The sequence below is a fragment of the Microcebus murinus genome, chromosome 27, assembly GCF_040939455.1.
Source record: "Microcebus murinus isolate Inina chromosome 27, M.murinus_Inina_mat1.0, whole genome shotgun sequence".
Taxonomy (NCBI): Eukaryota; Metazoa; Chordata; class Mammalia; order Primates; family Cheirogaleidae; genus Microcebus; species Microcebus murinus.
In genome coordinates, this window is record NC_134130.1 from 11,956,980 (window position 1) to 11,983,043 (window position 26,064).

Here is a 26,064-nt window from a genome sequence, read left to right on the forward strand (position 1 = left end):
TTATTCCACCAGTTTTGCAAACAGAAATTAGAATGGAGAGAGGTGTGCACTGCAATAAAGACGATAAGTGGCTGAGTTGAACATGCAGAGTGAAGAAAGATCGCACAAATAAGACTTTGACTTTCAATAGTGGCACTGAATAATCGATCAGTTTGCTCTTCTACCCCTGCTGAGCATAAAGAAACCTTCATTTGAACAAATTAACTGAACACCTACTCTGAGATTTGCTCTTTGCTGGGTTATGTGTGGGGAAATTCAATGAGTATAGGTCATGGCAACTGCTTTTCTACTGATTCACATCTAAAATACTGCTCAGAAATGAAGTTCTTTACAAACAAAGCAGTTAATATGATAGCACAAAGAAAATAATGTTTAAATTCTAAAGTGATAGTGTGAGTATATAGCAAGAACTAGCTTCTGGAGCTGCCCTGAAAGAATCAGGAGTCATAGATAGTTTGTTGTAGGAGTTCTAGATGCAAAATGTCTACACAGTTTATATTATGTTAGTTTTCAAACATACATCAAAATCTGTCTACGCCTACTGCTAACATGAGATTTAATATTATTATTATTATAGAATTATTATAAATTATAACCATACTATATACCATATAAAATTACTATAAACATATACACAAATAATTTCAGGTGCTGAAATGTGACAACAAAAATTAAGGCAGGAAAATCTCAGGAGGAGCCAAGAGAGGGAGGAAGCTTTGGCCATGGTCACCAGGGAAGGCCACTTGCATGGGGTGATATTTGGGTTGAGATCTGAATGAGTCGTGCTGAAACCATGGATGTGTGAGTTGCAGGAACCAGGCAGCGAGTGTACACAGAAATACGTTGAATTAAGATAATATAGGGTTTTGGGGGTCATCTGGTAGAGCAGCCTATACCCTCAAGTCTGCTAAAGAAACTCCAAACTATTTCTCTACAAAGTAACTTACAGATCCCAGAAGTGTCCCCAACTGACTGTGGGAGGTAAAACTGTCCTGTGGAGGGGCAGCCACCCAGGGCGCCAGTGCATTCTGACAAGGGACCGAGAAGTCTGCTCTCAAGATGGACACCTGTCATAAACCCATCCTGCCCAGGATAATTCACTTTTTTCTCTTGTTCCAATCACCTAACTAACCCGGACAAAAGGAAAGCAAGGGCCAACGTGAAATCAAATAATAAACACTCTCTACATACAGCATGATTTAGTCATTTTAAATATAATTGCTTATGTAATGCTCTCAACAAGCAAGTGAGGCAGATGCCATCAATCATTATTTCGTAGACAGGGATCTGAAGTCCAGAGAATTTAGGAAAACTGTGTAAGGCACAGGTAGTCTCGCCCCTGAGCTCAAGCTCTTAATAACTAAGCTGTGCTGCCACTCTAAAATGCCCGGGAGAGGTTTATGGGGGGTATTAGCTTAAGCTAGAAGAATCAGCAACCTTTTGACTACGAATTGGAGAAAAATATGAGCATTGCGCAAAAAAAGAAACGATTCAGAGATTTAGGAGCAGCTATTCAGGAGGCTGAGGCAAGAGGATCACTTGAGCCCAGGAGTTTGAGGCCAATCTGAACAAGATAGGAAGAACCCATCCCTAAACATACATACCTATATAACTCAAGGTGACACAAGTATTTCTATGATAGTGAATACAATAAAACTGAACCATTGGGTTAGTGTTGGCAATTGTTAACTCAGAATAGTGCTACTCAAAGTGTGGTCCATGAACAGGCTCGAATTGTTTGTTGCTGATGCACTGTTAGACAAGAAGCCAGTGCCAGGATATAAACTAACTATATCACTAAGTACCATGGTTGTTTCTGCTAAAATTACATTCTCAACTTTAACAGGACTTTCTTGCCGAAGCAAGTAGTGCATTGACTCACATTCTGGCGCATTCTCTTTGCCTTCTCATGGGTCAGTACTTAGAAACAATTGAGGGGACATTGCTGTAACAAGGAATTTCAAAAATATATTGAGTAAATAAGATGGAAATGTATTTCTCCATCACATTCCTGTGCAAAAATGGGCAGGAAGTCCAGGAGATATAGATAGCTCTGCTCCACAGGGTCATACAGAGCCTCAGGAAGGCAGGCTCTTCAAGATGTGGCTTTTACTTCTGAGTGCAATGCACATGCTGTGATCGCAGCAGTTTTACAGCTGGAGGTAAGTTGGAAACAGGAAATACAAGGAGGGTGACTTTATCTTTAAGAGTATAGTTAAGGACTTAAGTATACTTTTGGTTCACTCTCCATTGGACTGAAATTATTAAATGAAGAAAGCTAGATTCAAGAGAGACTGTAAAATTTGACCTCTACCTGAGAATCTGTATCCTAAGCAAAACAGAGTCTGCTCCATTTTTAACTGAAAAAAAATAGAGAATAGTTAAGCCTTCTGTACCACAGTGATAAATATGATTAGAGAGTTAGGCTAAAACTAGACTATAGAGGATTTGAGATTTAATACTAAAGAAAAAGATTGCAGAAAATCGAGACACCGGTTAAAATAAAATTTCAGTTATGTAAAATAAATAAGGAATATTGAGTTTACTGGCTTGTCATTAACTCTGTTTTGTCACCTTTTCTGTAGATGAATTCATATAAAAATTCAAGATCTATAACTTAATCTCCTTTCCAAGGCAAATTCCAATATAACGCAGTTGTCTTTATACAATGCTGGTCTTTCATAGTGCACTTCACTCTTGTTCCAGTGGGGTCTGGGATAGAAAACGCATTTGGATCAAGTGCATCTTTTAATTTCATAGAGTACGAATGATCAGTGACATTGCTGTGTTTTCTAGAAGCAGAGTCTGGGCTAGGAATTCTGCTGCAAATGATTTATTGAAGAAATGTTTTCAGGGAAAACCTATAAGGGGAAACATGGGGCAGGATGTGGTTTCTGGTGAAGTCTAGCCTTGATCTGACCTTAAGGGAGAGAGTTGGTGACACGGACACATTGTTTCCCCTTGAGGCAAGTAGGTAGGTGTTTTGCAACCCTGCATCAGTCTGCCATTGGGGATGGGCTGCCCCCTGAGAGACAGGAGGGGGTTTGGAAGTGTAATTTGCCAGTCAGGTGACTCCTAGTAGCGAAGGGCAATGCTCAAGTCTCCCGAGCTGGGGACCATTAGCAGCTGGCACAACTGGGGCTGGGGGAGGGGTTGCACTCGCCTGGAAAGAGGATGTTTTCAGTGGAGAAAAGAGCATCTACTTCAGTCCACTCTGCATATACTCGGCTTCACTTGTTTCTTGTGTTATGTTCACACCTCTAGACAGAGTTTTTCCAGGATTCTGTGAATATAATTCCTAGAGAAACTTACAGCAGGAGGTTTGTCGTGAGAAACTGTAACTCAATTACTGTGTTTGGTCCCAAAGCTTAAACCAATGCTTATTTTCTCCGCCTTGTCTCCTCTTCTATTTTCCCCCACCTGTGGCTAGCACTTCTTCTGGTCTCTGGCTTACCTAGTAGATCCAGTAGTCTCAGGATCAGATGCAGTAGCAGTGGCTATAGTTTCCGCCTATATGTTTCTACAGAAATTATGGCAGAGAAAGGCTGTGCTTAAATAAGACAAGTTATTAAGATAACTTAGTTTGTGAAGCAAAAAGAACACTGTGGTAGAATGTTCTGGCACCCCATCCAGCATTTGCCAGGCAGTGGTTGTTGTACTTTCCCATTTACAGTTAAAACTGGGTTGGAAGTACCAACAAGTAACTTAGTGGATTTTTTTTTTTTTTTTTTTTTTGAGACAGAGTCTCACTTTGTTGCCCAGGCTAGAGTGAGTGCCATGGCGTCAGCCAAGCTCACAGCAACCTCAAACTCCTGGACTCAAGCAATCCTGCTGCCTCAGCCTCCCGAGTAGCTGGGACTATAGGCATGCACCACCATGCCCAGCTAATTTTTTTCTATATATATTAGTTGGCCAATTAATTTCTTTCTATTTATAGTAGAGACAGGTCTCGCTCTTGCTCAGGCTGGTTTCGAACTCGTGACCTTGAGCAATCCGCCCACCTCGACCTCCCAAAGTGCTAGGATTTTTTTTTTGAATGCCAAAGATATTTTTCCCTGTTGTCATTAGATAGTAGCTATTCTACTTCCTCACAATTAATTTAAAAAAATATTTTTTGCATATATATTTACAAATATGTTAAAATAATATTTTGAGAAAACTATATTTAAATAATATTTTTCTGTTTTTTTAGTACCTTTCACCCTCTTTTTCTTAAAAAGAAAATCCTCAAAGCAGTAACAGAAGAGACACAACAAATCACATAATGAAAGTTCAAATGAAATAGAGGGTTTAATTTTGGCATTCTTTAATTGAATTTTGGGAGTTCAACTGTGGTAAACATTTCTTGATGGATATCCTATTTTTTTAATTGGATAAACATATTCTGTTAGAATGGAATGATATTAAGAAGTTTATGATTTTGCAGCACCTATATTTGGCAAATTGGTCAAAAGAATCATAATTTAAAAAAACTCATTTGATAAGTGTTATCTTAAAATATTTGTCAGAGACAGATACTCTGAATGGAAAATAGCTGTGAAAGTATTTAGTCTCTACTATTTAGACATTTCATATGGAAAAATATTAGAATTGAAAATAAGCTTCTCAACCCTATAGAGAAAATATTTCCCCAGTTAAAAATATAATGGTCTATAGAGAAGAGTTATTTGAAAATGCCAACACTTTCAAATTTATTAACCACAAAATGCAAGTTTGAGAGTGATCGCAGACAATTTGATGGAAAAGTAAAACTTAATAAAGTCATATTGAAAACAATCATTCTTTAGAAGAACTTTGGTGACATGGTATTATAGAACGATGTGTTTAATGAACTAATAAAAGTACATAAATATGAGCCAAAAATGATTTTTCCTCTTATTTCATTTTTAATATTTGAATAATAAATATAAAAACAGAATTGTTTTAATGCCCAGGTATATGTGTTTTTCAAAAAGAACTTTATTTTTGAAAATAGTTTTTGAATATAATTATTGCATAGATCAGTACTATAAAAAAACCAATTTGGCAGTTAATAAATATTTTTAAAATTACCTCATTTTCATTTTAAAGACCTTTTTAATTTTCAAAAGTGTCATAATAATAAATTTGAGTCTGTCAAATGGAATAGAATGGAATAGTGCATGGAGCAGGAGGTGAAGTATGGTGGGATAAGATTGGATCAACGGACACCTTGAGTATTTTGGGTTAGAAGTTTTCTCATTATCACTGTACAGAAATGACACATGCATAACATAGAATAGAGGTCTAGAGCTTAGGTGGGAGGTAGAAGCTACAAATATTGATGTTAATGCTATCAGCTTACGGGGTGTGGCAGAACTCTGGGACTAGCTGGTTAAGGAAGAGAATAGCACACAGATTGAAACGAAAAGGAAAAATGGGCAAAGTCTAAAGTCTAAGGATGGCATTTCAGCCTCTGAAGAAAAAAATAGGGACTATTAGAGCAGAGCACAGATATATATGAAACTATGGTCAAACCAGGTTAAATCAAGTTAAGGCCTTTGATATGCAGACCTAAAATATAAACCCACAAGTAGAGTAGTATCTCAGGGATACTGCTTGGAGAACATAGATAGCCAAAGAGCAAAAAGTGGTAACAGCAGGACCGACTTGCTGCTGAGCTCCAACCATGTGGTAAGGAAGGTGCTAGTCACTTAATAAGGGAATGATTTGGAAATCAGGAAACCAGAGCAAGGTCTAACTCCTAGCTCTAGGATATCAGACAAGAATCTGATGCCACGTTTTGAACAATTGTTAAGGAGCAGAGCCGGGCATTCACTACACAGTAAGATTCCTTGTTCTTCCTTCTTGCAGAATCCGTGTGACGACAAACGACACAAAGACATCTGGTCCAGAGACAAAACTTGTGACCACTTACCAAAATTCCTGGTAATCGGGCCACAAAAAACAGGTAATAATAGCCAATCGTGCTATTTATACTCTTTGTAAAAATGATTTTATGAAATACATTGCTCTGTGGCATTAGTGAATTAGGTTTTGCCTTAGTGAAATATTTAGATATTTAGTTCATTACTTGCACTACCATTCACACCCCATGCATCACCGTCACACATGGACCTCAAGGGGACCCAACCGTCCCCATTAATCAGACTTAGGCACTACATTCTTCAACTGTAGATTTTAAACCTGTAGAACATACATGCCACGTTTTTGAAAATGTTGAACTTATGTGTCGCAAAAAGCCACTTTTTGTGGCTTTCCCTAATCAATTCTGAATTAAGTTACTAAAACAGGTTTTGGCCTGATTCGAACTATTTTGCACAGCACATCAGCCCGGAATTGATTTTTTTTTTTTTCTTGGAGCCACTGCCATTATTACTTTCGAATATTTTACATGTGTGGGTTGCTCTTTAAAATTAATCATTAGATTCGAATTTATTTTCTGAGTCACTTGAAGTTCATCAGGCATTTTTTGCCTTGGTATTTTCGCATGCTCTGAAGGACAACTCTGTAAGAATGTGGAGAAACAGCGTGAAAGTATTTCACCAATGAGATGACACTTTCAATTAGAATATTTTATACTTTCTTCAGTAGGTGACAGTTTTATACACTTTGTTCATGTCCTGATTAATTAAAGTTTTTATTGAGTTGCTGTGTTTTGAATTCTCTACTTTGACAAGAAGCATTTTCAGTAGTGAGTGCACAAACCATAGCACAAAACAAACAGTCTCAATAAACAAGCCTGGCCCAGATGAAGATATTTGTAACACAAGTAAGTAGATCATTTTAAAGGTTGTGGGCAAAATTTCCAGACTATTAGATATTGGTTGTTTTAATCTTTTCTTCATCTAGGACTATAAATTGTATTACAACAGTAAGTTAACACACGTGCGGGGAGGAGAGAAAAAACAGCACAGGCTTGTGGATATATCACTTTTGTTGTTGTTGTTTAAAATGGGCATTAATTTTCCACCTACTCCTTTACAGCAGTGCTAACTCTGGAATGACTACTAAAGAAATAAAACATCCCTGTGTTATAAAATTACGATAAAAATTTAATTTAAAGACATATCCTCTATCATTTGTCATTGGATACTATTATTTTTTAGTTCTGCTAGAAAATTGCAGATTATTAACTATAAATCTATTTTTTCTCCCTGTTCGATTTTACAAAGACAATAAGTTAGACCTTTAGATGTTAATGTTTGACCTACCACTGTGGGAATGATAAAACTTTTAGCTGGTTTCGGCTTTCCCAAGACAAACAAACAAATAAGAAGTTAAAACAAAGAAAGTGGAGGATGATAATATTTTATAGGCTCCGAAAATCTTATGCTAATGTGAAAGTGATTATAATAATTCTTAAAATCCAATCATAGAAGTCTGAAGTCAGATTTGTTGTTGTTTGTTGCTTCAGTTGGCAAAACTCCCACTGCTGTCAGAGACTTAAATTAGCTGGAGGTGGGGTCACAGATAAATGCAAAAAATCTGCTGTTATATGTCAAGTTGCCTTTGAACAACTTAAATGCGGGGCATGCATCCTTTATAACAAATATGAGATAGGAAAGTTGTCCTCAAACTCCTGTTTACTCAGTTGTTGTGAGGAGAGAATGGAAGGATGCCATGTTCCACTTGGCCACTTGTTGAACCCTGGAAGGGATTCCTGGCTGCAGGAGGGTCAGGGAAAGATGGCCGGCAAAGGACAGATTGGCAGAGAGCATGTGAGCTCTGGACGTGAAAGTTCAAAGGTCAAAGTTCAAACTGCAATCCTCTGCAATCCTTTGGACAGCTGTGCATCTTTCATCATTCAGAGTCAAATTTTGGTTTTACCAGCATAGAAGAAGATTTCTAATAGAGTTCAATTTAGCACAATAATTCTAAGAGCATAATTCACCAGCCTTAAGTCTTTCAGAAGATTAGTCTTCGCATTGTCAATATTAATTTATCATGATTTAGCTGGCTTTCTCTGGTACATCAAAACTAAGGAGAAGTGGATCATATAGAAAACAGAATAGTATTAGGGTATCACAAAGTATAAAGCCTTTTCTTCTTATTCCAAAAAATATTTATATCGAAGAAATTAAATAAAAATGAATGTTAAGGATGGATAAAAAACATAGGTGATAATTTTAAAAATATATACATAAATTTTGATGTTAGTGGGCCCAGAATTTGTGACTGATTATATGACTATCAGCACCTCAGGGATATTAAACTATCAATTTCCTAGCTGTCTTATGAGTCTCAAAAACCTCACATCTCTCTCTTTCCCTCTCTCATGTTTCATTCTTGTCATGACTTAAAAATTTTTATGTAAGTCTCATCTTAGAAAGTGTTTTAGAAAGAATCCCTCTGGATTCCATGTTTTCTTCCAGCCACTACTCTATCGCTAATTCATTTCTTATTTCTTGAACATTTTTGTTTCTCTTCTCACATTTTCTCCTTTTGGAACTCCTATTGTTTTTAGAAGCAAATCATATCAGTTTTTCAAGACTCCTCTCATCCCTCGTAACTATCACATCTGTATTTTTCACTGTGTTTGAGATGTTTCTTCTACCTAGTCTTCAGGCCTCTCTAATTTAGTTGTTAACCAGTTTAGTATCCTTTAGGTTTTTTTTTAATTGTGTTTGAATGATTTAATTTCATATTTATTATTTCTTAAAAGTCTTTTTAAATTTGGAATTAAATCTCCTTAAAGGCATTTATTAATTTTTGCCATCCTATTTCATTAGGAGTCCCCCATTCTAGAGGTTGTAATGTATCTTCCATCCAGGGTGGTTGATTCTTACAGATCTGTTGTTTCTTTCTTTTCTTTTCTTTTTTTTTTTTTGAGACAGAGTCTCACTCTGTTGCCCAGGCTAGAGTGAGTGCCGTGGCGTCCGCCTAGCTCACAGCAACCTCAAACTCCTAGGCTCAAGCAATCCTCCTGCCTCAGCCTCCCGAGTAGCTGGGAGTACAGGCATGTGCCACCATGCCCAGCTAATTTTTTCTCTATATATTAGTTGGCCAATTAATTTATTTCTATTTTTAGTAGAGACGGGGTCTCCCTCTTGCTCAGGCTGGTTTTGAACTCCTGACCTCAAGCAATCCTCCCACCTCGGCCTCCCAGAGTGCTAGGATTACAGGCATGAGCCACTGCACCCAGCCTCTTTCTTTTAGCTATTCATACCTCTTGCTGGTCATGTGAGGATTTAACCAGGTGTCGATGTCATTTATACTGGAAGCACAGTAGCCTTTGCTCATATGAGCTTACAGAATATGAGCCCAAAGTGCCAGTTGTCTGCTGGCCTTCTCGACTTCCAGATGCTCGGGCTGCAGTGGTTACCACTCTGCCAGATACCTGCGTAGCTAATCTCGATTCTCCAAGGGCTAGGGCATCTAACAACCCTCCTCAGTCCAACGTGTCACAACAGGGTTGACTTTTTCAAGAAAAGGAGCCTTTAGTAACAGCTCATAAGAGAGCTATGAAGACCCAGTCACTGTGTGAGTCCCTTCTGCTGTAGCTCGCAGTCTCTGGCTTGGCTCTGAGGGAAATAAGGTTCTGGGATGACACCTGAGACTCTGGAGATGTGTGTGCACGAGTGGTTTTGTCAGCTAGACTGTCCAGCCTAGTGCCTGTGTCACCAAACTGGATTGCTCTATTTTGCGGGGGAAGACATTCAAATGGCCATCTTTCTACAATCCTGCCTTCTTCTTTCAACCTGCGTTAACACTTGCATTTTGTTTGTTTGTTTGTTTGTTGTTGTTTTTTTGAGACAGAGTCTCCCTTTGTTGCCCAGGCTAGAGTGAGTGCCATGGCGTCAGCCTAGCTCATAGCAACCTCAACTCCTGGACTCAAGCGATCCGCCTGCCTCAGCCTCCCGAGTAGCTGGGACTACAGCCATGTGCCACCATGCCCGGCTAATTTTTTCTATATATATTAGTTGGCCAATTAATTTCTTTCTATTTATAGTAGAGACAGGGTCTCGCTCTTGCTCAGGCTGGTTTTGAACTCGTGACCTTGAGCAATCCGCCTGCCTCGGCCTCCCAGAGTGCTAGGATTACAGGCATGAGCCATTGTGCCCGGCCAACACTTACGTTTCTAAGGCAAGTCTTAGAACATACATCCCCCGGAAGCCCTCACTGATCTCTCTGGTCCAAATCACCTATTTTCTCATATATTGAAAGAGCACTGTGGTCTTCTCTCATTACAACACCTGTCTCACTCTGTCCCAATTACCTGTGGACTTGACCCTAAGTCCACACATGGCCTTTAAGTTAATTGAGGGCAGCAAATGTGTTTTTCTTATCAAGAGTTATACTTTAGGACCATACTCAGAGTAACATACCAACCTCTTTTGCATAGTCTGATTTAATTTATGTGATTTTCATTGTAAATCAAAGACCCACAAGGTTCGGGTACCGCACCGGATGGTAGAGGAAGAGATGGGGCACCTGTGACCTTCGTGCTTTAGCCACTCACCTGGTTCCAGAAGGGAAATTGAACTGCATGATTTCTAAAGTGCTACCCTAGCTGGGCCATCAGTCTGTTCATTTTGGCTACATGCTAATATCAAATCAGGTGTTTAGGGCACTAGAATCACGAAGACTAATAAAAGATCACTTAGGTTGTTGCCACATGGAATGTGCCTAAGTGATTTTAAGGAAATCATTTTGACACTGGAAAGAGTGGGTTATTTGAATATTACTTTTTGAGTAAAAATTATGCTAAAATACTATTTTGTCTCTTCTTTTGCTGCCATATCACCTTTTATCTTTTTTGTAATAGGGACAACTGCACTTTATTTATTTCTTCTTATGCACCCTTCCATCATCGGCAATCTCCCCAGCCCAAAAACATTTGAAGAGGTTCAATTCTTTAATGGCAACAACTATCACAAGGGAATTGACTGGTAAGGAAAATAACAAAAAATAAATTCCATTATTAACACATGCTCAATCACTGCAGAGCAATTATAGATGTATGCATGGCATCTGCATAATTATAGAATAAATTTGTTATGCTCAATTCTACCACAGTGAATTAGAAATTAATTTATAATGATGATATGTTTAATCAGTGTTGCCTATAATTTGATTTGGACAGTGCAATAATGATAATATTTTTCTGCTAAATTAAGATGATTGAATAAAGAACATTATGGGATATATTTCATCAGAATTATTCATAAGGATATTTAAAAGTCTTTTAAAGTATTATTTTACTGTGCCTAAATCTTTTTTTTTAACTGTACACATAATTTGTCTTCACAATGATGCTTGAGGAAACGAATAAATCAGTAGCTTGTTTCATTTTATACTCTATGACAAGTTGTCTTCATTAACCACATAAACTATATATGTTGTAGTATAACACAGGCTGATATTTGTCATGCAAATAATAACAGAGCATTTCCAAAACCGTATCAATTCTAGTAACACACATGCATAAAATAAATATTAATTAGCACTTGATAAATGATGGAAAAAATTTAAATCACAATATTTCCCATAAACTAAAATAGAATAAACCTGATACTGGAAATGATCTTCGATCCAGGTGATGTTTTTCTAGTTCTATCTTGGTTGTCCAAGAAAATATGGTTCTGAATTTAATTGCCAGCTCCTGGGTATATAAAGCAAATCTCACCCAAGGAAAATTACCCTCAATGCACACACTTGTAGCAAGTAACTTTGTGTGTCATGATCACACAGGAACCTGTGCTCAGTGAGATGCTCCTTCGTTTTAGAAGCAGCTGGGATTTTACATTTGGGCGGGGCTGATAGCAGTGAACAGATCAGGCTTCCCATCATGAGTAGAGTATGTGTCCACTCTTTATCTAGAGTACTAACTACCCAACCTCCCTTTTGAAAGGCTCAGCGCGGTTTGGAATTGCATGCGAATTACTAAAAGCAGAACAGTAATTTTCTCTGATCCACGAGCTCAAATGGAACACAAATTGTTAAGCAGGAATATAGATGAGACTCTTCACCACTCCACATTTGGGAAACATAATAACAAGTGTCAAAGAGGAAAATAAGTGTCTTATATGAATTCTTAATTGCTCTCATTATTTATTTCTAGAACATTTGAGGGTTAGAGAAGTGATGAGCTGTAAGGAGGGTTACACACATAATTAAAGGCTTGCACTGAATTAACCTCAGAACATATTGATTCCATAATCCACACGCTGAGGAACATCCCAGCAGCATATGGAGGAGTGAACCCACTCAAGCACCGCGGGAGCAACTGGCAGGAAATATCCGCTTAATTACTCGAGATAGACCATAATGTGTCCACGTTGCTGCTTATTGCACACATTATGCAGAAGAAGGAGGAGAACAACTATGCCCCCAAAATGTTTGGTGTTTTATAGCTATTCCAATTCGCACATCTTTCTGTCTTGTGAACTTTCATCTCACCTCACAGAATTTCTGCTTTCAAATTTGTAAACATAATTTACTATTTTAGAACACCTAAGAAAATGGTGGAATCTGCTGCTTGCCAGGGGCAAACTTAATATTTCTGGATTTGCCTTTTGATAGCACAGAACATCAGTCCAGATCGGCAGTATTTTCTTTTTGTTCCTTATCAATCTACCTATTTAATCTCACTTCTTCCCCTGTCCAAAATGGGTCATTAGAAAAGTCATATTTTGGATTGTTTTCATATTCAAAGTGTATAGAATATCCGCTATTTAGACTATTATAGCACAATAACTAGAAATTGATATAAATGAATATAAAAATTTTCAACTTATTTCAGGTTCAGAGTATGGCAAGAAAAAAAAAATCTCAAAAACTCAGATTAATTAATTGTCTTTCTCTGTCTTCAGGTACATGGACTTTTTCCCTACGCCATCCAACATTACAAGTGACTTCCTTTTTGAAAAGAGTGCTAATTACTTCCATTCAGAAGAAGCTCCCAAGAGAGCTGCATCTCTGGTCCCCAAAGCCAAGATCATCACCATCCTCATTGACCCCTCAGACAGGGCATACTCTTGGTACCAGGTATGAGCAGTAAAAAGTACTGCCAAAAGCATTTAGTGGTAGCTTGAATGTAGACAATGATGAATCATCAAAATAGAGCCCGGGGCCGGGCGCTGTGGCTCACGCCTGTAATCCTAGCTCTTGGGAGGCCGAGGCGGGCGGATTGCTCAAGGTCAGGAGTTCAAAACCAGCCTGAGCAAGAGCGAGACCCCGTCTCTACTATAAATAGAAAGAAATTAATTGGCCAACTGATATATATATATAAAATTAGCCGGGCATGGTGGCGCATGCCTGTAGTCCCAGCTACTCGGGAGGCTGAGGCAGAAGGATCACTGGAGCCCAGGAGTTTGAGGTTGCTGTGAGCTAGGCTGACGCCACGGCACTCACTCTAGCCTGGACAACAAAGCGAGACTCTGTCTCAAAAAAAAAAAAAATAGAGCCCGGAAACATTGAAGAGTCAAATGTAAAAATATCTAACCTCCCCACACCCAAAATTATGAGAAATAAGAGCTGAATATTTAACTCATATCAAGTTGGGCAAGGACTTTCAAGCATAAAATAATAGGAAAAAAAATCAAAGAAAGATTAGATTGCCTAAATCATGTAAAATATTGGTCTATCAAAAATTAACAAAATTCTAAGTCAGTACCTAGGGCATCTTTAACAGGTACATGATAAAGGACTTACTTAGTTCCTTTATTTTATAAAACATTCCTCTGAACTGGTAATAAATAAATAAATAAAGTATCATAGTAGAAAAATGAGCAAAAGGCACAGCTAAACATTTACACACACACACACACACACACACACACACACAGTGCAATTGTTCAATAATTATGTGAAAAATAATCAACCCATTTAAGAGTCAACAAAATACAAATTCAAACAACACTCCTTTTTAATATCTCAACAAAGATTGTGATATTTTTCTATCACACTCCTGGGCTGGCAAGAGGGTGGTGAGAAAGGTTCGCAATGATTCCAATAAAAGGATACATCGGGGATATTTTCTGAAAGCTTATTTGGCAATATTTACCAAGAGGTATGGAAAGATCCTTTGGTGCTGTAGTTCTTCCTCTGGAATTGATCCTAAGGAAAACTTCCAAGAGATAGGCATATATTTGAGAATATTGCAGCATTATCTATAAAAGTAATAACAAAATGAAAAGCAAATACCCAACAGTATAGATTTGTGTCACACTGACATGAAATATTCTCCAGCGACGTTAAACTATGGTTTTAATCAATAAAATGATAATCCAAACATTGTGTTTATTCTAATGTGTGGATAATTTTTTTTTTTTTTGAAGACAGAGTCTCACTTTGTTGCCCGAGCTAGAGTGCCATGGCATCAGCCTAGCTCACAGCAACCTCAAACTCCTGGGCTTAAGCAATTAATGATAATAAAGATAATCATTAGACATTGTGAATGTGCTGTGAGGAAGTATGTAAAGGTGCTCTGAAGGCAATCTTTAGGGAAATAAACTTTTAAAACTTAAGGAAGAGTAGATGTTAATTGAATGAGGGTAGAAGGAAAGTGGTGGAAAGGAGATAGTACGTGTAAATTACATTAGGTATAAAGAACCATAGCACATTTTAAAAAGCTAAAAGGAATTCCATGTGGCTGTCTGGAAAACCCCAGGTGGAAACCTGCAGGAGATGAAGCTGACAGATAAATGGGGGCTAGAACCATGTGGTTGCCATTTTTTGAGCAACTGAGAGCCTTTGAAAAATGATCATCAGGGTATGACTACCAGATTTTCTACTGGAAAATATTATATTATCTACTGTGTGAAGAATGGATTGGGGCAAAGGCAATATATGTAACCCAAACATTTGTACCCCTGTAATATGCCAAAATAAATGATAATAAATAAAAGGGAATTTTTAAAGGATATAGTAAAATAGCAAGCAATTTTTATGTTTTTCTTCCTTTTTTTCCTGACTTTTCAAACTTTCTTCAATAAATATGTACTAGTGCAAACAAATACTGGTGGACAGAAAAATACAACATTGCAAATTGGATTGCAAGTGGTTGGGGATCCATATGGGATGTAGATTAGAAGTAAGATTCATAAATTACCATCAGAATCCATGAGTCAGTATTTCCCATCAGACACAAGAATATATCTTTCTCACTTCACAGAACTCATACTGTAAATCATAATAAACTTATTTTTTTTTAAATTGTGCCCAAAGCATTAAGATGTTAAGCCTTAATTAAAAGTTTTGAATTCAAATACTTGGGGGAAATGCACATTTTTCTAGCAGAAAGCATAGGCACTTCTTAGAGCAGATTTAAATGAATCATTTTCTTTCACATAGATTAAACCATTGAAATAAATGAGAATCTTTATGATGTGGGCACTTCCTTGTGCCTGCTTCTTCCAATAAATTCATTGAACATACATATAAGTCTGAAAGGAATTATTTTTTCTGATAATACTTTTTATGGCTGTATTGCTGAGAGTAGGGCCCCAAACTGCTCCACATTTCAAAATAATGTAGCCTATTACTTAGCTAGTTCTGTCTGTTCAGTAAATACCATAAATCCAAAACTCGGCAGGTGTAATTCAGAAACTCCTACAAATGTCACCTGCCACTGTAATTTCTACCCCACATTTTTATAATGGACCTCACAGAGGAACTATAGTGCTATTTTTTCCATAAAATATGTGCCTTTGTGGCCTCCTGGTCATATTTTTATGTTAATCTATTTAGTTGCAGAAATATAAAGAAAAGTTGGTTCTAAAGTGGTGTAACTCGATATAGGACAGATTAAGTGAAATTTCATGTTATCACTGCTTAAAATAGAAATTTTAGAATGACTATATTACATATACAGATAGTATGTTTATCATGATTCAAGTTTATAATTTCTACACATTTTGCTAATTAATTGAATTATAGAACCTCTATATATGCAACATAACACATATATAAGGATGTCAATAAATATACCATAATGAGAACACTTCAAAAGTTTCTGCCACTTCCTAATTACTCTTTTAGCCATTCACCACTTCCTAATCATCTTTCCTTTTCTGGTTATTTTAATTTTTAACTCACACGTAGTGCCTGCTTCTGTCCCTCACCTTGTACTAGATTTTCTTCAAGTTCACTTTTCGATTTCTCCCAGCACTTAGCTCCACATATTCATCCACCTTCACTCAAACTTACCTAAGGTGATAAAGTTCTCTTAGTTTCCATATGCGTTTGGTATTTTTTCCCCAATTATCAAAATCTTTCTTACTACCTTTTAGCTCAAAAGCTTCAGCTATTAAAAAAGACCCCTTCATCTTCGAGTCAGAATTAATCACTTATTGGTCTTGCTGTCACAGCAAGTAACTTCTAGTCAAATACACACCTTTATTACAATCTATTAGTCCATTGTGTCCCGTACTAGATTTGATTTCTTCAGAGATAGTGATCACGTCTTACTTATGTCTTTTTATCAGCAGAATCTTTGTTCTAGAAGGAAGCTTAATGAATGCCTGTGAAATTGTATTGACTGGTAAATTCACTCCTCACTGAGCTGGGCTCTTTCCTGCTTGACCAACGATGGTTTGGTGTGAACAGCTCTGAGGATTTGGAACTGAGAAGTAGAAGTGAACCAGTATTTGGGAATGAGCAGGTTTGGGTAGAATCTGTAAGACAGTAAAAGGAAAGGACTTTGGACACCTACACAAGCATGAAGAATAGACATCTGTCTTCTCTGTGTCTGCCCCACCTGCCACACGGGGGTATTGGGGAAATGCCAGAATCTGCAGGAGTGGCTATTTGGAAGGAAGGAGCTGAGTACTATGCAAGCCCACTCTTTCCCATTTAAATCTCTCTTCGTCAGGCTTGATTTGTCTGATCCCTGACATCTTTTCCCTTCTAATCAGACCCGTGAAGAAAATCCTTGTGCTCTCTGCTTTGCACCTAAACATTTTAGACATTTTATGCATGAAGATAACCACAAGCTTATCTACATACCACACTTGATATATATTGAAGGCTTGTACTTTAAAATACTTTAAAATAAATAATGCACTAATGCCTATTTCAATATACGCAGCTTTTACCATATTTTATTCTAAAATCAAATAATTAACTTTTAATATTTTGTAAAATGAAGTCACACACAGCCGTGTGTACATACACATCAAACACACACATGCATACTTGTACACATACACACATACCTACACAGGTCTAAAAAAAAAAACCAACTAACTTTGCATTTGACTTTCTTGTTCAAGCACCAGCGATCACATGAAGATCCAGCTGCCCTGAGGTTTAATTTCTATGAAGTTATCACAACAGGACACTGGGCCCCATCTGACTTAAAAACTTTGCAGAGACGATGCCTGGTGCCTGGATGGTATGCAGTCCACATAGAAAGATGGCTTACTTACTTTGCCACTTCTCAGGTAACGTCCTGAAATTAATTTTTGCTGTTTATTATATCATAATTATGTTGTGCTGACAAACAGAAAGTGCGAATTAACATTGCCACCGATGACAATTTACAATCAGAGACAATGATAAATAAGGAAGAAATGTGAATTCTTAATTTTTAATTTTATTAATACTATGAACATTTTGTTAAAGAGCTCTGAAATGCATGGAAAATTGGGTTTCTACTGAAGTAATAAATTAAGAAAGTATCTATGTGTATTTCCGATTTACAATAAAGTAAGATAAGGGCTGTAAATTGACAGTTCATAAGAAATTATGCCTATGGCAAACTTTATTATGGTTTTGGAAGGACGTGAGAATAGTAAACATTTAAATGTACTCTGAGCAGTGCATATTTTCTTCCTATTCACACTGACCTAATTTATGAATGCCCTACCAGGTCAAGGCAGGCAGCTCAGTCCATTCAATTTTGTTTTGTTCTTCATAAAGTGGCTATTTTTGACTTTACAGTTGCTAATTATTGATGGACAGCAGCTGAGATCTGACCCGGCTACTGTGATGGATGAAGTCCAGAAGTTTCTGGGAGTTACACCTCATTATAATTACTCTGAAGCACTAACGTGAGTCTATTCTCATGCTTAAATTCACTTCCATTATTTACCATCATAAATTATCACTGGTAGATGTGTCTACAACATCATTAACACCAGCTATGAATTTACATATCACTTTATAACTTGAAGCAGTCAGATGAATATCCTCATTACTCATGCAGTGTCTCTCTTTTGAATACCAGGAATACTTTATCTTACAAAGTACAACTTATATTATGACACATTCTTATTTTTATGAGCTTTACCCAATATCGTTTTTGGTTAAGTAAACATTTTACATGCCTACTCTGTGCAGAAAATGTCCTAGAAATTTAGGTTGCAAAAGTGAAAAAGATATAGTCTCCTCCTCCAAGTAACTCACAGGTTAGAAATGAAATGCTGGTGGCCATCAATCCCTCTGTGAAAGTGAGCAATATTGAGAGCAGAGTTGAAAAAGGAGTGCATTCATGTTTTATTCTGTATTTATTAAATTATTTATAAACAAATATAATCTTGTATATTTTTCCGGTTATCCATTGTTGCATGATAAGCCATCTCAAAACTTGGTGGCATATAATGACAGTTATTTTATTATGGTCATGGAATCCGTGGGTTGGAGACAAAGCTAGGATGGTTTGTTTTTGCTCATGAAAACTGGGGCTACAGCTGGGAAGACTTGAATAGTTGGGTAGGACTTCAGTGGGTTGAAGACATTCCTTTTCAGGTGGCTTGGCTTTTTTACAGGGTAGTGGCTGTGTTCCACTAAGGGACAGTAAGTCCAGGGAGCACGTGGTCCAAGAGAACCACAAGCCTTCTCTGACCCAGACCTGCAAGTCACACAGCATTGCTACGTGGTTACGATATTTGTTACGATAGTCACAACAACCTGTCCCAGTGCAAGGAGAGAGAAATAAAAATACACCTCTTAATGGGGATGGGAAGGAAGTCATTCAGTAGAAGAGAATGTAGAATAAGAGGTACTAGTGCAGTCATCTTGGGAAAATAAAATCATATATTTCAATAATTAAAAATGGAGGAAAAATGTAAAGAGGCAAAATAACAAAAACAAAACCTCCAAGCAGCCAAAATACACCTTAAAAGGGCATGCACCTTACTTACAAAAGACTCCCTCGCAAGGTCTGATATACGGCATATTGGATGTTAGACAAAATTCTAAGAAGCCTGGTTATATAATTTCCCAGTTCATAGCAGATTACAATTAGCAATTAGACAGTTAGTGGGTATAACTGAGGGAAAGGAAAAGCAGGAACAAGATTGGGTTGTTCCTTAGCCACTAAAACAACCCTAATGAAGTTTTTATCTACATGGAACTAACAGTAAAGTAGACAAAACTTCCTATAATGCATTTCTTATTCATAGTTATTGATGTTGGCATATCTTCCCCTTCTCTCAGAAGTAGTTTAGGTAATGTTTCCATCCTGTTAACTAAAAATAATTGTATATAGTTCCATAAACATGTGAAATCATACTTTTGAAGGAGAGATTACAGACAAGTACAAAATAATGGTTTTTAATATGTCTCACACATCACAAAAATTAATAACTATAGTGATGTTCAGTAGAATAAAAAACTTGAATGGCCATCAACTCATGTCCTCAATGTTGTCTGACAGTTCTATTGAGAAATACTTTGAATTTTCATATAACAATTTCATCCATACTAAAATAAAATCATAAAATAATAAATTGATATAACCTCAAGAGGATAAATGCCCTTTGTTAGACTTAGGTATATAAAGTCGCCAATGCAATAAATGAAACCAGGACAGCAAAATAATGTGGATTCAAGGTTATGACAACCCTATCTTAAAAAAAAAATGGCTTTATTATTCTAGATGGCTCTCCTTTCTCAGACTGTATTGAGCTCCGTCTCACAACAGCCACTGTGGAGAGCAAGGAGAGACCACAGCCCATCCCAAGACCTCTTCATTACCCGAGAACAGAGGAGATGCTCTCAGTGTGTGTATAAATATCTTGGCTTTGTTACCAGGGCTGTATTTTACCTTAATGCAGTTAAATATTCTCATCCTGAGGCAGAAAATGATGTTTTAGGGCACTGTTATGTCGACTTCCTCCTCTCATTTTACACAGCATGTGGAATTGTTTTTCCTCTTGGGAAATTAATGGAAACTAGAGAAAGAACTGAGATATAGGCCAGGTGCAGATTGAAAAGTCCAGGCTGGAAACGACTGTGTCTTCCTTTTATCCATTTAACTACTGATGTATTTAATTTTAATGGATAACATGTACTAGGGCAACTTGGATTGCAAAGATCAGGTCTCTAATAATAGGTTGGGCAGGGAACTGTGAAGGAAACTTCCCTCTCCCCCTAAATGAATTCACATACGTGCAGAGGCAAATTGCAGGAGCGCTGGTGTTATAGGAATGGGCCCAGGGCAACAAAATATTCTGCAGCTAATTAACTTTACATCCCAGTCAATTATGCTTCATCCTTCTAAAACATCTGCTGAGCGACAAAAATGCAAACCTTTTCGATATTTTATGCATGCAGCAAGTCCCATAGCAATAAATTTAAATTTTCCCATCTTATTTGGTTCATTCTTTCATTTTTCCTATCTTGTTAGTCCTAAACAAAAATTCTTATATATTTGGTTTTAAACAAAATAATTAGGATACACATCCTTTCTTTTGTAATTCAGTACAGCCATGGGAGCAAAACAACATTAGAATTTTCTTCAAGGGTATGGCAACCTGTTGGATAATCTGCCTTGAACAAAAGAAATAAGGAATTGTCTAATCTTCCCCTTTATTTTTACATTATTAATTTCCTTTTTGAGAAGTGTAAACATTTTAACTATAAAAATACAGTGGTTTTCCAAATTGGAAGGTTCAGTTCATGTCTATATTCAGAGAAGTATACCTATATTATATTTATCCCCTTGAATATATACCATTGAATGATTTCAAATAAATCTGTTAACATATTTTGACTGGGAAATCACATTCATAAATAAATAAAAGAGCCTAAAGGTTCTTTATATATGAGTTGTAATTTTATGATTGGTCCTTGATCTTATGGATCCATAGGTCAAATAATTTCCACATAAAATTGGACTAAAGAGCTATATACATTTGTTCATTATAGTAAAACTATTTAAAAGACATAACAGATAGTTTACTTCATTTCAATTAGCCTTTCTTGATCAGGTGAATAAATATATGTAGAAATGAATTGAATTAAATCAAATCAATGGGCATACAAAAGCACATTTCTTTTATCCAACTGGTGAGGTTCTCACTGAAAATTCCGTACACAATGCATAATCCTTAAATGTTCATATGTTGTAGGTTCGACCCCCAAAAGGGTTTTTGGTGTCAACTACTGGAAGGAGGAAAGACCAAATGCCTTGGAAAAAGCAAAGGCCGAAAATATCCCCCCATGGATCCAGAGGTAATACTTTCTTAATCTTTGAATTATTTTGGCAAAAATCTGTGCATACAGCTGTTTCAGAACTAGTAATAAGAAATTTGCTTCCTTTTTCTGCTCTTTCTTTGCAAGTAATAGTTTATATATTTAGAAGATGCTAGAGATTGATAAAGGATTAATATATATACTTATATACTTAATGTTTGAATGCAATTCAAACATACATACTTACTGAAAAGTATCTCCTTTCCAAATATGTAAAGCACTTAAATAAATTTACTTTTTAATATTTCTTACATTTCTAGTCAAGCTGGAGCGATTGGCCCTTATTAAATAGTTAAAAATTACAAAATATATCCACAGTTTTCATGCAATGTTTTTCTTTTATTTACACAGATTTGGGGAAAACAAAATTTATAATTGGCCTTTCTGTCTGGATGTCACTTACCTCATATTATAACCTAATTAGCACAGTTTTGTCTCTTTGATACAATCAGAGATGAGCACTTTTCCTTGTCAGATAAGCAAGTGAAATACGTATATACTAAACAAGTGATTTTGGATAAAATATTGAAGTATTATTCTCTTGTATTCCATCCCTATGTTGAATGCCTGCACTGTGCAGGTGTGGAACTGAGCTAAGCATTGGAGGGGATTCATGGATATAGCAGTTATGAGCCCAGATTTCTTACAGGGTGGACAAATTAGTCATGGTCACTGATTTATAATAGGATGTGTGAAACAATGACAAACTGCACAAAGGCAGGAAAATCTCTCACTAGAAGTGAGGATACGAGGAGAAATGCCTTATGTGGCAGACTAAGCTGGGAAACCAGCCAGCCACGGGCTCAACCAGGTATCATAAGCATTTCTGTCACGGCAGGGTGGGCAAAGGGCCGACGCAAGTGACTCATGCGTTACTATGGAAATAGACATACTAGAAGGTCCTTAAACTACACCTTTGAACTCGATAATTTCAAAAGGGTTTCAGAAATCACTTTAATCTGCCAAGAAATCAATGTAATGTTCCCACCACTACTATAAACATCTTATACCAAATTTGAAGTGTTTACAATCTGGTTTAAGGGAAAAAACATAATGAAATACCCGGTGAATGGTCTACAATGAAATGTTGTTGTCTTAAATCCATTTCCACAGTATACACAAAAGTTGCTAAGGGAGTTTTATGAAGAAAGAGACCCATCTGTGTTAAAATGATGGGGAGGGCATAAGCAAGATGGGGGAACTCTGGCCAGATGGAAACAATGTTTGAGCCGCTGCTACCTGTATGTGCACAAGGACAATTTTCCCCTCTAATGTTATCAAAGAGATGCGACTATGTTAACTGGGTATTATATAATATGAGGTCAGTGACATCCAGGGAGAAAGCCCAGTTATAAATTTTCTGTTTTCTCAAAATCAGTGTAAGTAAAAGATAAACATTAGACTAAAACCATCAATATATTTTATAATTTTTCAAGCACTTGTCTACTAAGGGCCAATCTCTCCAGAGATTAGCCCTTGACTTAGAAGATTGACTTAGAAGAAGTGTAAGAAATATAAAAGAGATCAAGCTTCAGAGACCTCATAAGATTTTGGAAGCAGAAAGCTCTTAATGATTTTTAAACAATCTGTTTTGGCCCTAAATAAATATAGAAAATTTTTATGGAACATTGTAAGTTATTTTTTATAATCATGAATTCCAGTTGTTATGATTATTTATGTTTACTTTTAATTTTTATCCTCTGGACCAATGTTAGAGGAAATGCATGTGTGCACGTTTATCGAGCTCGCTTCTGTAAATCCAGTTTCCCCTGAGGCCCCTACCTTATTCTTCCTCAGTTTTATACTCCTGCTATCATTTCTTCTTTCTGTGTAGACTTCATAAACCTCACAATAAATATGTGCTGTAATGGTAGATAAGCCACATGGGGCATACCTGGACCTATTTTTCTTTTATAGCTACACTTTTGACAAATCTCTTTAAAAGGTAAAAATAAGGGCTACCTGAGGAAAAGTACAAAAATAAATAAATATTTTGTAGGTACCCATATTGCAATGGAAATCCTTAAGAAAGGTAGATTATGGAATCCTGTTGTATGAATGAATAACTTCTTTCAAGTATTCTTTCTCTTTTTGCTTTCCAGTCTAGAACGTTCCTCTCTAATTACTACCGTGATCACAATGTGGAACTGTCGAAACTGCTGCACAGGCTGGGGCAGCCTCTGCCGTCCTGGTTGAGGCAGGAGCTGCAGAAAGTGAGATAGCACTGGGAACAGGAAACACGGCTCTCAAGAAACCTGCTTTTACTATTAAATAGAAAAGAAAAAAAAACAAACCCCACAACTTTTATTCCCTTAATGCCCTTGTAATTGTCAACAGAGAACTGTATGAATAAATTTCCTTCAATCTTTTTCATAAGATGAAAACTGTTATATATGCACGTAGTGACAATGACTCACCTCAATCCCTGTATAAGCTTTTGGGAAATAATTGGGGTTTTGTGGCATTATCCAGTTTCTAGTGTGGAGATTATAACACAGCCTAGTTCCTCTGTTAACCACAAGCTTTCAGAAACTCTATGTATGACTGGTAACCCAGATTATATGCAAGTAACCAATTAAAATTTTGAGGAAAATATAAAGACTGAGGTATCTGTCAATAAGGTTAGTAGTAATCCAATATCTGAATTAAGGGCTAATAGTTTCCCCTTGCAAATTTAAAGACAATTTTGCTTTTATTGTGAAACGAAATTATATAATCCCATACTCTTTTTTTGAACAATTATCCTGTATTCTATTTAGCCCACATACATTTTCTTTTATAGTTACTTCTCTATGAATTTCCTTAACTTGCTAAAGAAGTTTTAATACTATAACTAACCTCCTATGTTTTTTTTGTCTGTCTTCCTCTTGTAAGAGGGGACTATCTGAAAGTTTTTCAGATATTCATCAATATTACCATTTTATCTGGCAGGGTATGCCATTCTCACTGAATTTGGTGTTATGGTTCCAACAAAATCTATTAGAGTTTTGGGAAAACGGAAGAGAGTGTGTACCTGCATAATGTCACTCTATGTGTAAGGCCATCTTTAAGTGGGTCCGAAATCTTACAATACTATTAATCTAGGTATTTCTACCTTGACAATGATGTGGCATTTATATTTTTTTCACTGAGGTAGAAAAAAAGACTTTATTGAAAAATATCGAATGAAAACACCATGATGTATTTGCAAATAGAGTGAGGCACTGTACCTTCTATGTAGTATATGCCAATCTTTTTAAAGCATGAATTTTTCATATATGCCAGTACATCTACTTACTATTGTAGAAGATTAGGGTTTTCATGCATATTTAAAAAAAATAAATATAATCTAAAACTTACATCTTCAAACATCACTAAATTTCTAACCTAAACCCAATCTCTCAACCATGTCACCCAATATTAATTTCTAGAGAAGTGATGTTCTTTCTGTTTTATTTGGTGGTTATTATCATGCTAGTTGGATTTTTATCTCATTTATCAATGATGATATAGTAAGGCTTAGTGAAACCTTTTTAGTGATACATTGAGGTAAAATTTCAATGGAACTATAAATCAAACTGCCTTTGGTAACATTATGCATTCTTCCTCCAGAATAATGTTTTTGCAGGCTGTAGATAATACTACTTTTTCCTATAATTTGACAAATTATGTTTGCAATAATTCAATAGCAAACTAAAGATTTTTTGTGTTTTTTTTTGTGTTTTTTTTTTTTTTTGGTGGTGGTTGTTATTTTAAGTGAGCAAATCAAATTTGGGTATTCTAGCCGGGCGTGGTGGCTCACGCCTGTAATCCTAGCACTTTGGGAGGCTGAGGCGGGCGGATTGCTCAAGGTCAGGAGTTCGAAACCAGCCTGAGCGAGACCCCGTCTCTACCAAAAATAGAAATAAATTAATTGACCAACTAAAAATATATATACAAAAAAAATTAGCCGGGCATGGTGGCGCATGCCTGTAGTCCCAGCTCCTCGGGAGGCTGAGGCAGTAGGATCGCTGAGCCCCGGAGATTGAGGTTGCTGTGAGCCAGGCTGACGCCACGGCACTCACTCTAGCCTGGGCAACAAAGTGAGACTCTGTCTCAAAAAAAAAAAAAAAAAAAAAAAAAATTTTGGGTATTCTAGAAGAGAATTAGTATTTTGGCATATTTTATTTTGGAATACAACATTGCATTTATAATTCATTAAGGTTTTGTTTGTTTTCATGTTGTTTTCTCAGTATACCAAGAGGCTCTTGATCTTTTTCAAAAAGCATAAGATTTTTCTTGGACATGAGTTAATGTAAATCACAATTACTCTTATGGTTTCTCTATAAACTGTGAGGCTCAAATTCTTAACCTTGAGAGCATGTGGTTCATAGCATTTCATGAAGCATACTCAACTCACAGTAATTGTGTATTTAGAGCTCTAACATTTGATTGATTTGTTCACTAGTCTCTTTCAGTTTATATTCTAATTCTTTCTTTTTTAAAATATAGATTAACATTTTTTAATTGGGAAAAAAGTAATATTTATAAAATGAAGGGAAAATAGTTTTTATATCAAGTAAAATTTAAATAACTCAAGGTTCTCCAACTAATCACCAGATGTTTAAAACTGTACTCATTTTCTCCATTTTCCTAATTTTTTTCCAAATAATGTATACAGTAATAGTTACCTATCTCCAGATA

At 36.5% G+C, this 26,064-nt stretch overlaps 1 protein-coding gene across 1 annotated transcript in view; it reads left to right on the forward strand.

The window, feature by feature from the left end:
* Positions 1-25,038, forward strand: part of NDST4 (N-deacetylase and N-sulfotransferase 4) — a 224,440-nt gene extending 199,402 nt beyond the window's left edge. The window contains exons 8-14 of the mRNA XM_075998102.1: positions 5,833-5,929; positions 10,748-10,871; positions 12,795-12,969; positions 17,196-17,366; positions 17,866-17,975; positions 21,279-21,381; positions 23,505-25,038. Coding sequence (XP_075854217.1) covers positions 5,833-5,929; positions 10,748-10,871; positions 12,795-12,969; positions 17,196-17,366; positions 17,866-17,975; positions 21,279-21,381; positions 23,505-23,624 — 900 coding nt within the window. The 3' untranslated portion in view covers positions 23,625-25,038. The remainder of the gene's footprint in view (positions 1-5,832; positions 5,930-10,747; positions 10,872-12,794; positions 12,970-17,195; positions 17,367-17,865; positions 17,976-21,278; positions 21,382-23,504) is intronic.
* The last annotated feature ends 1,026 nt before the right edge of the window (positions 25,039-26,064 follow it).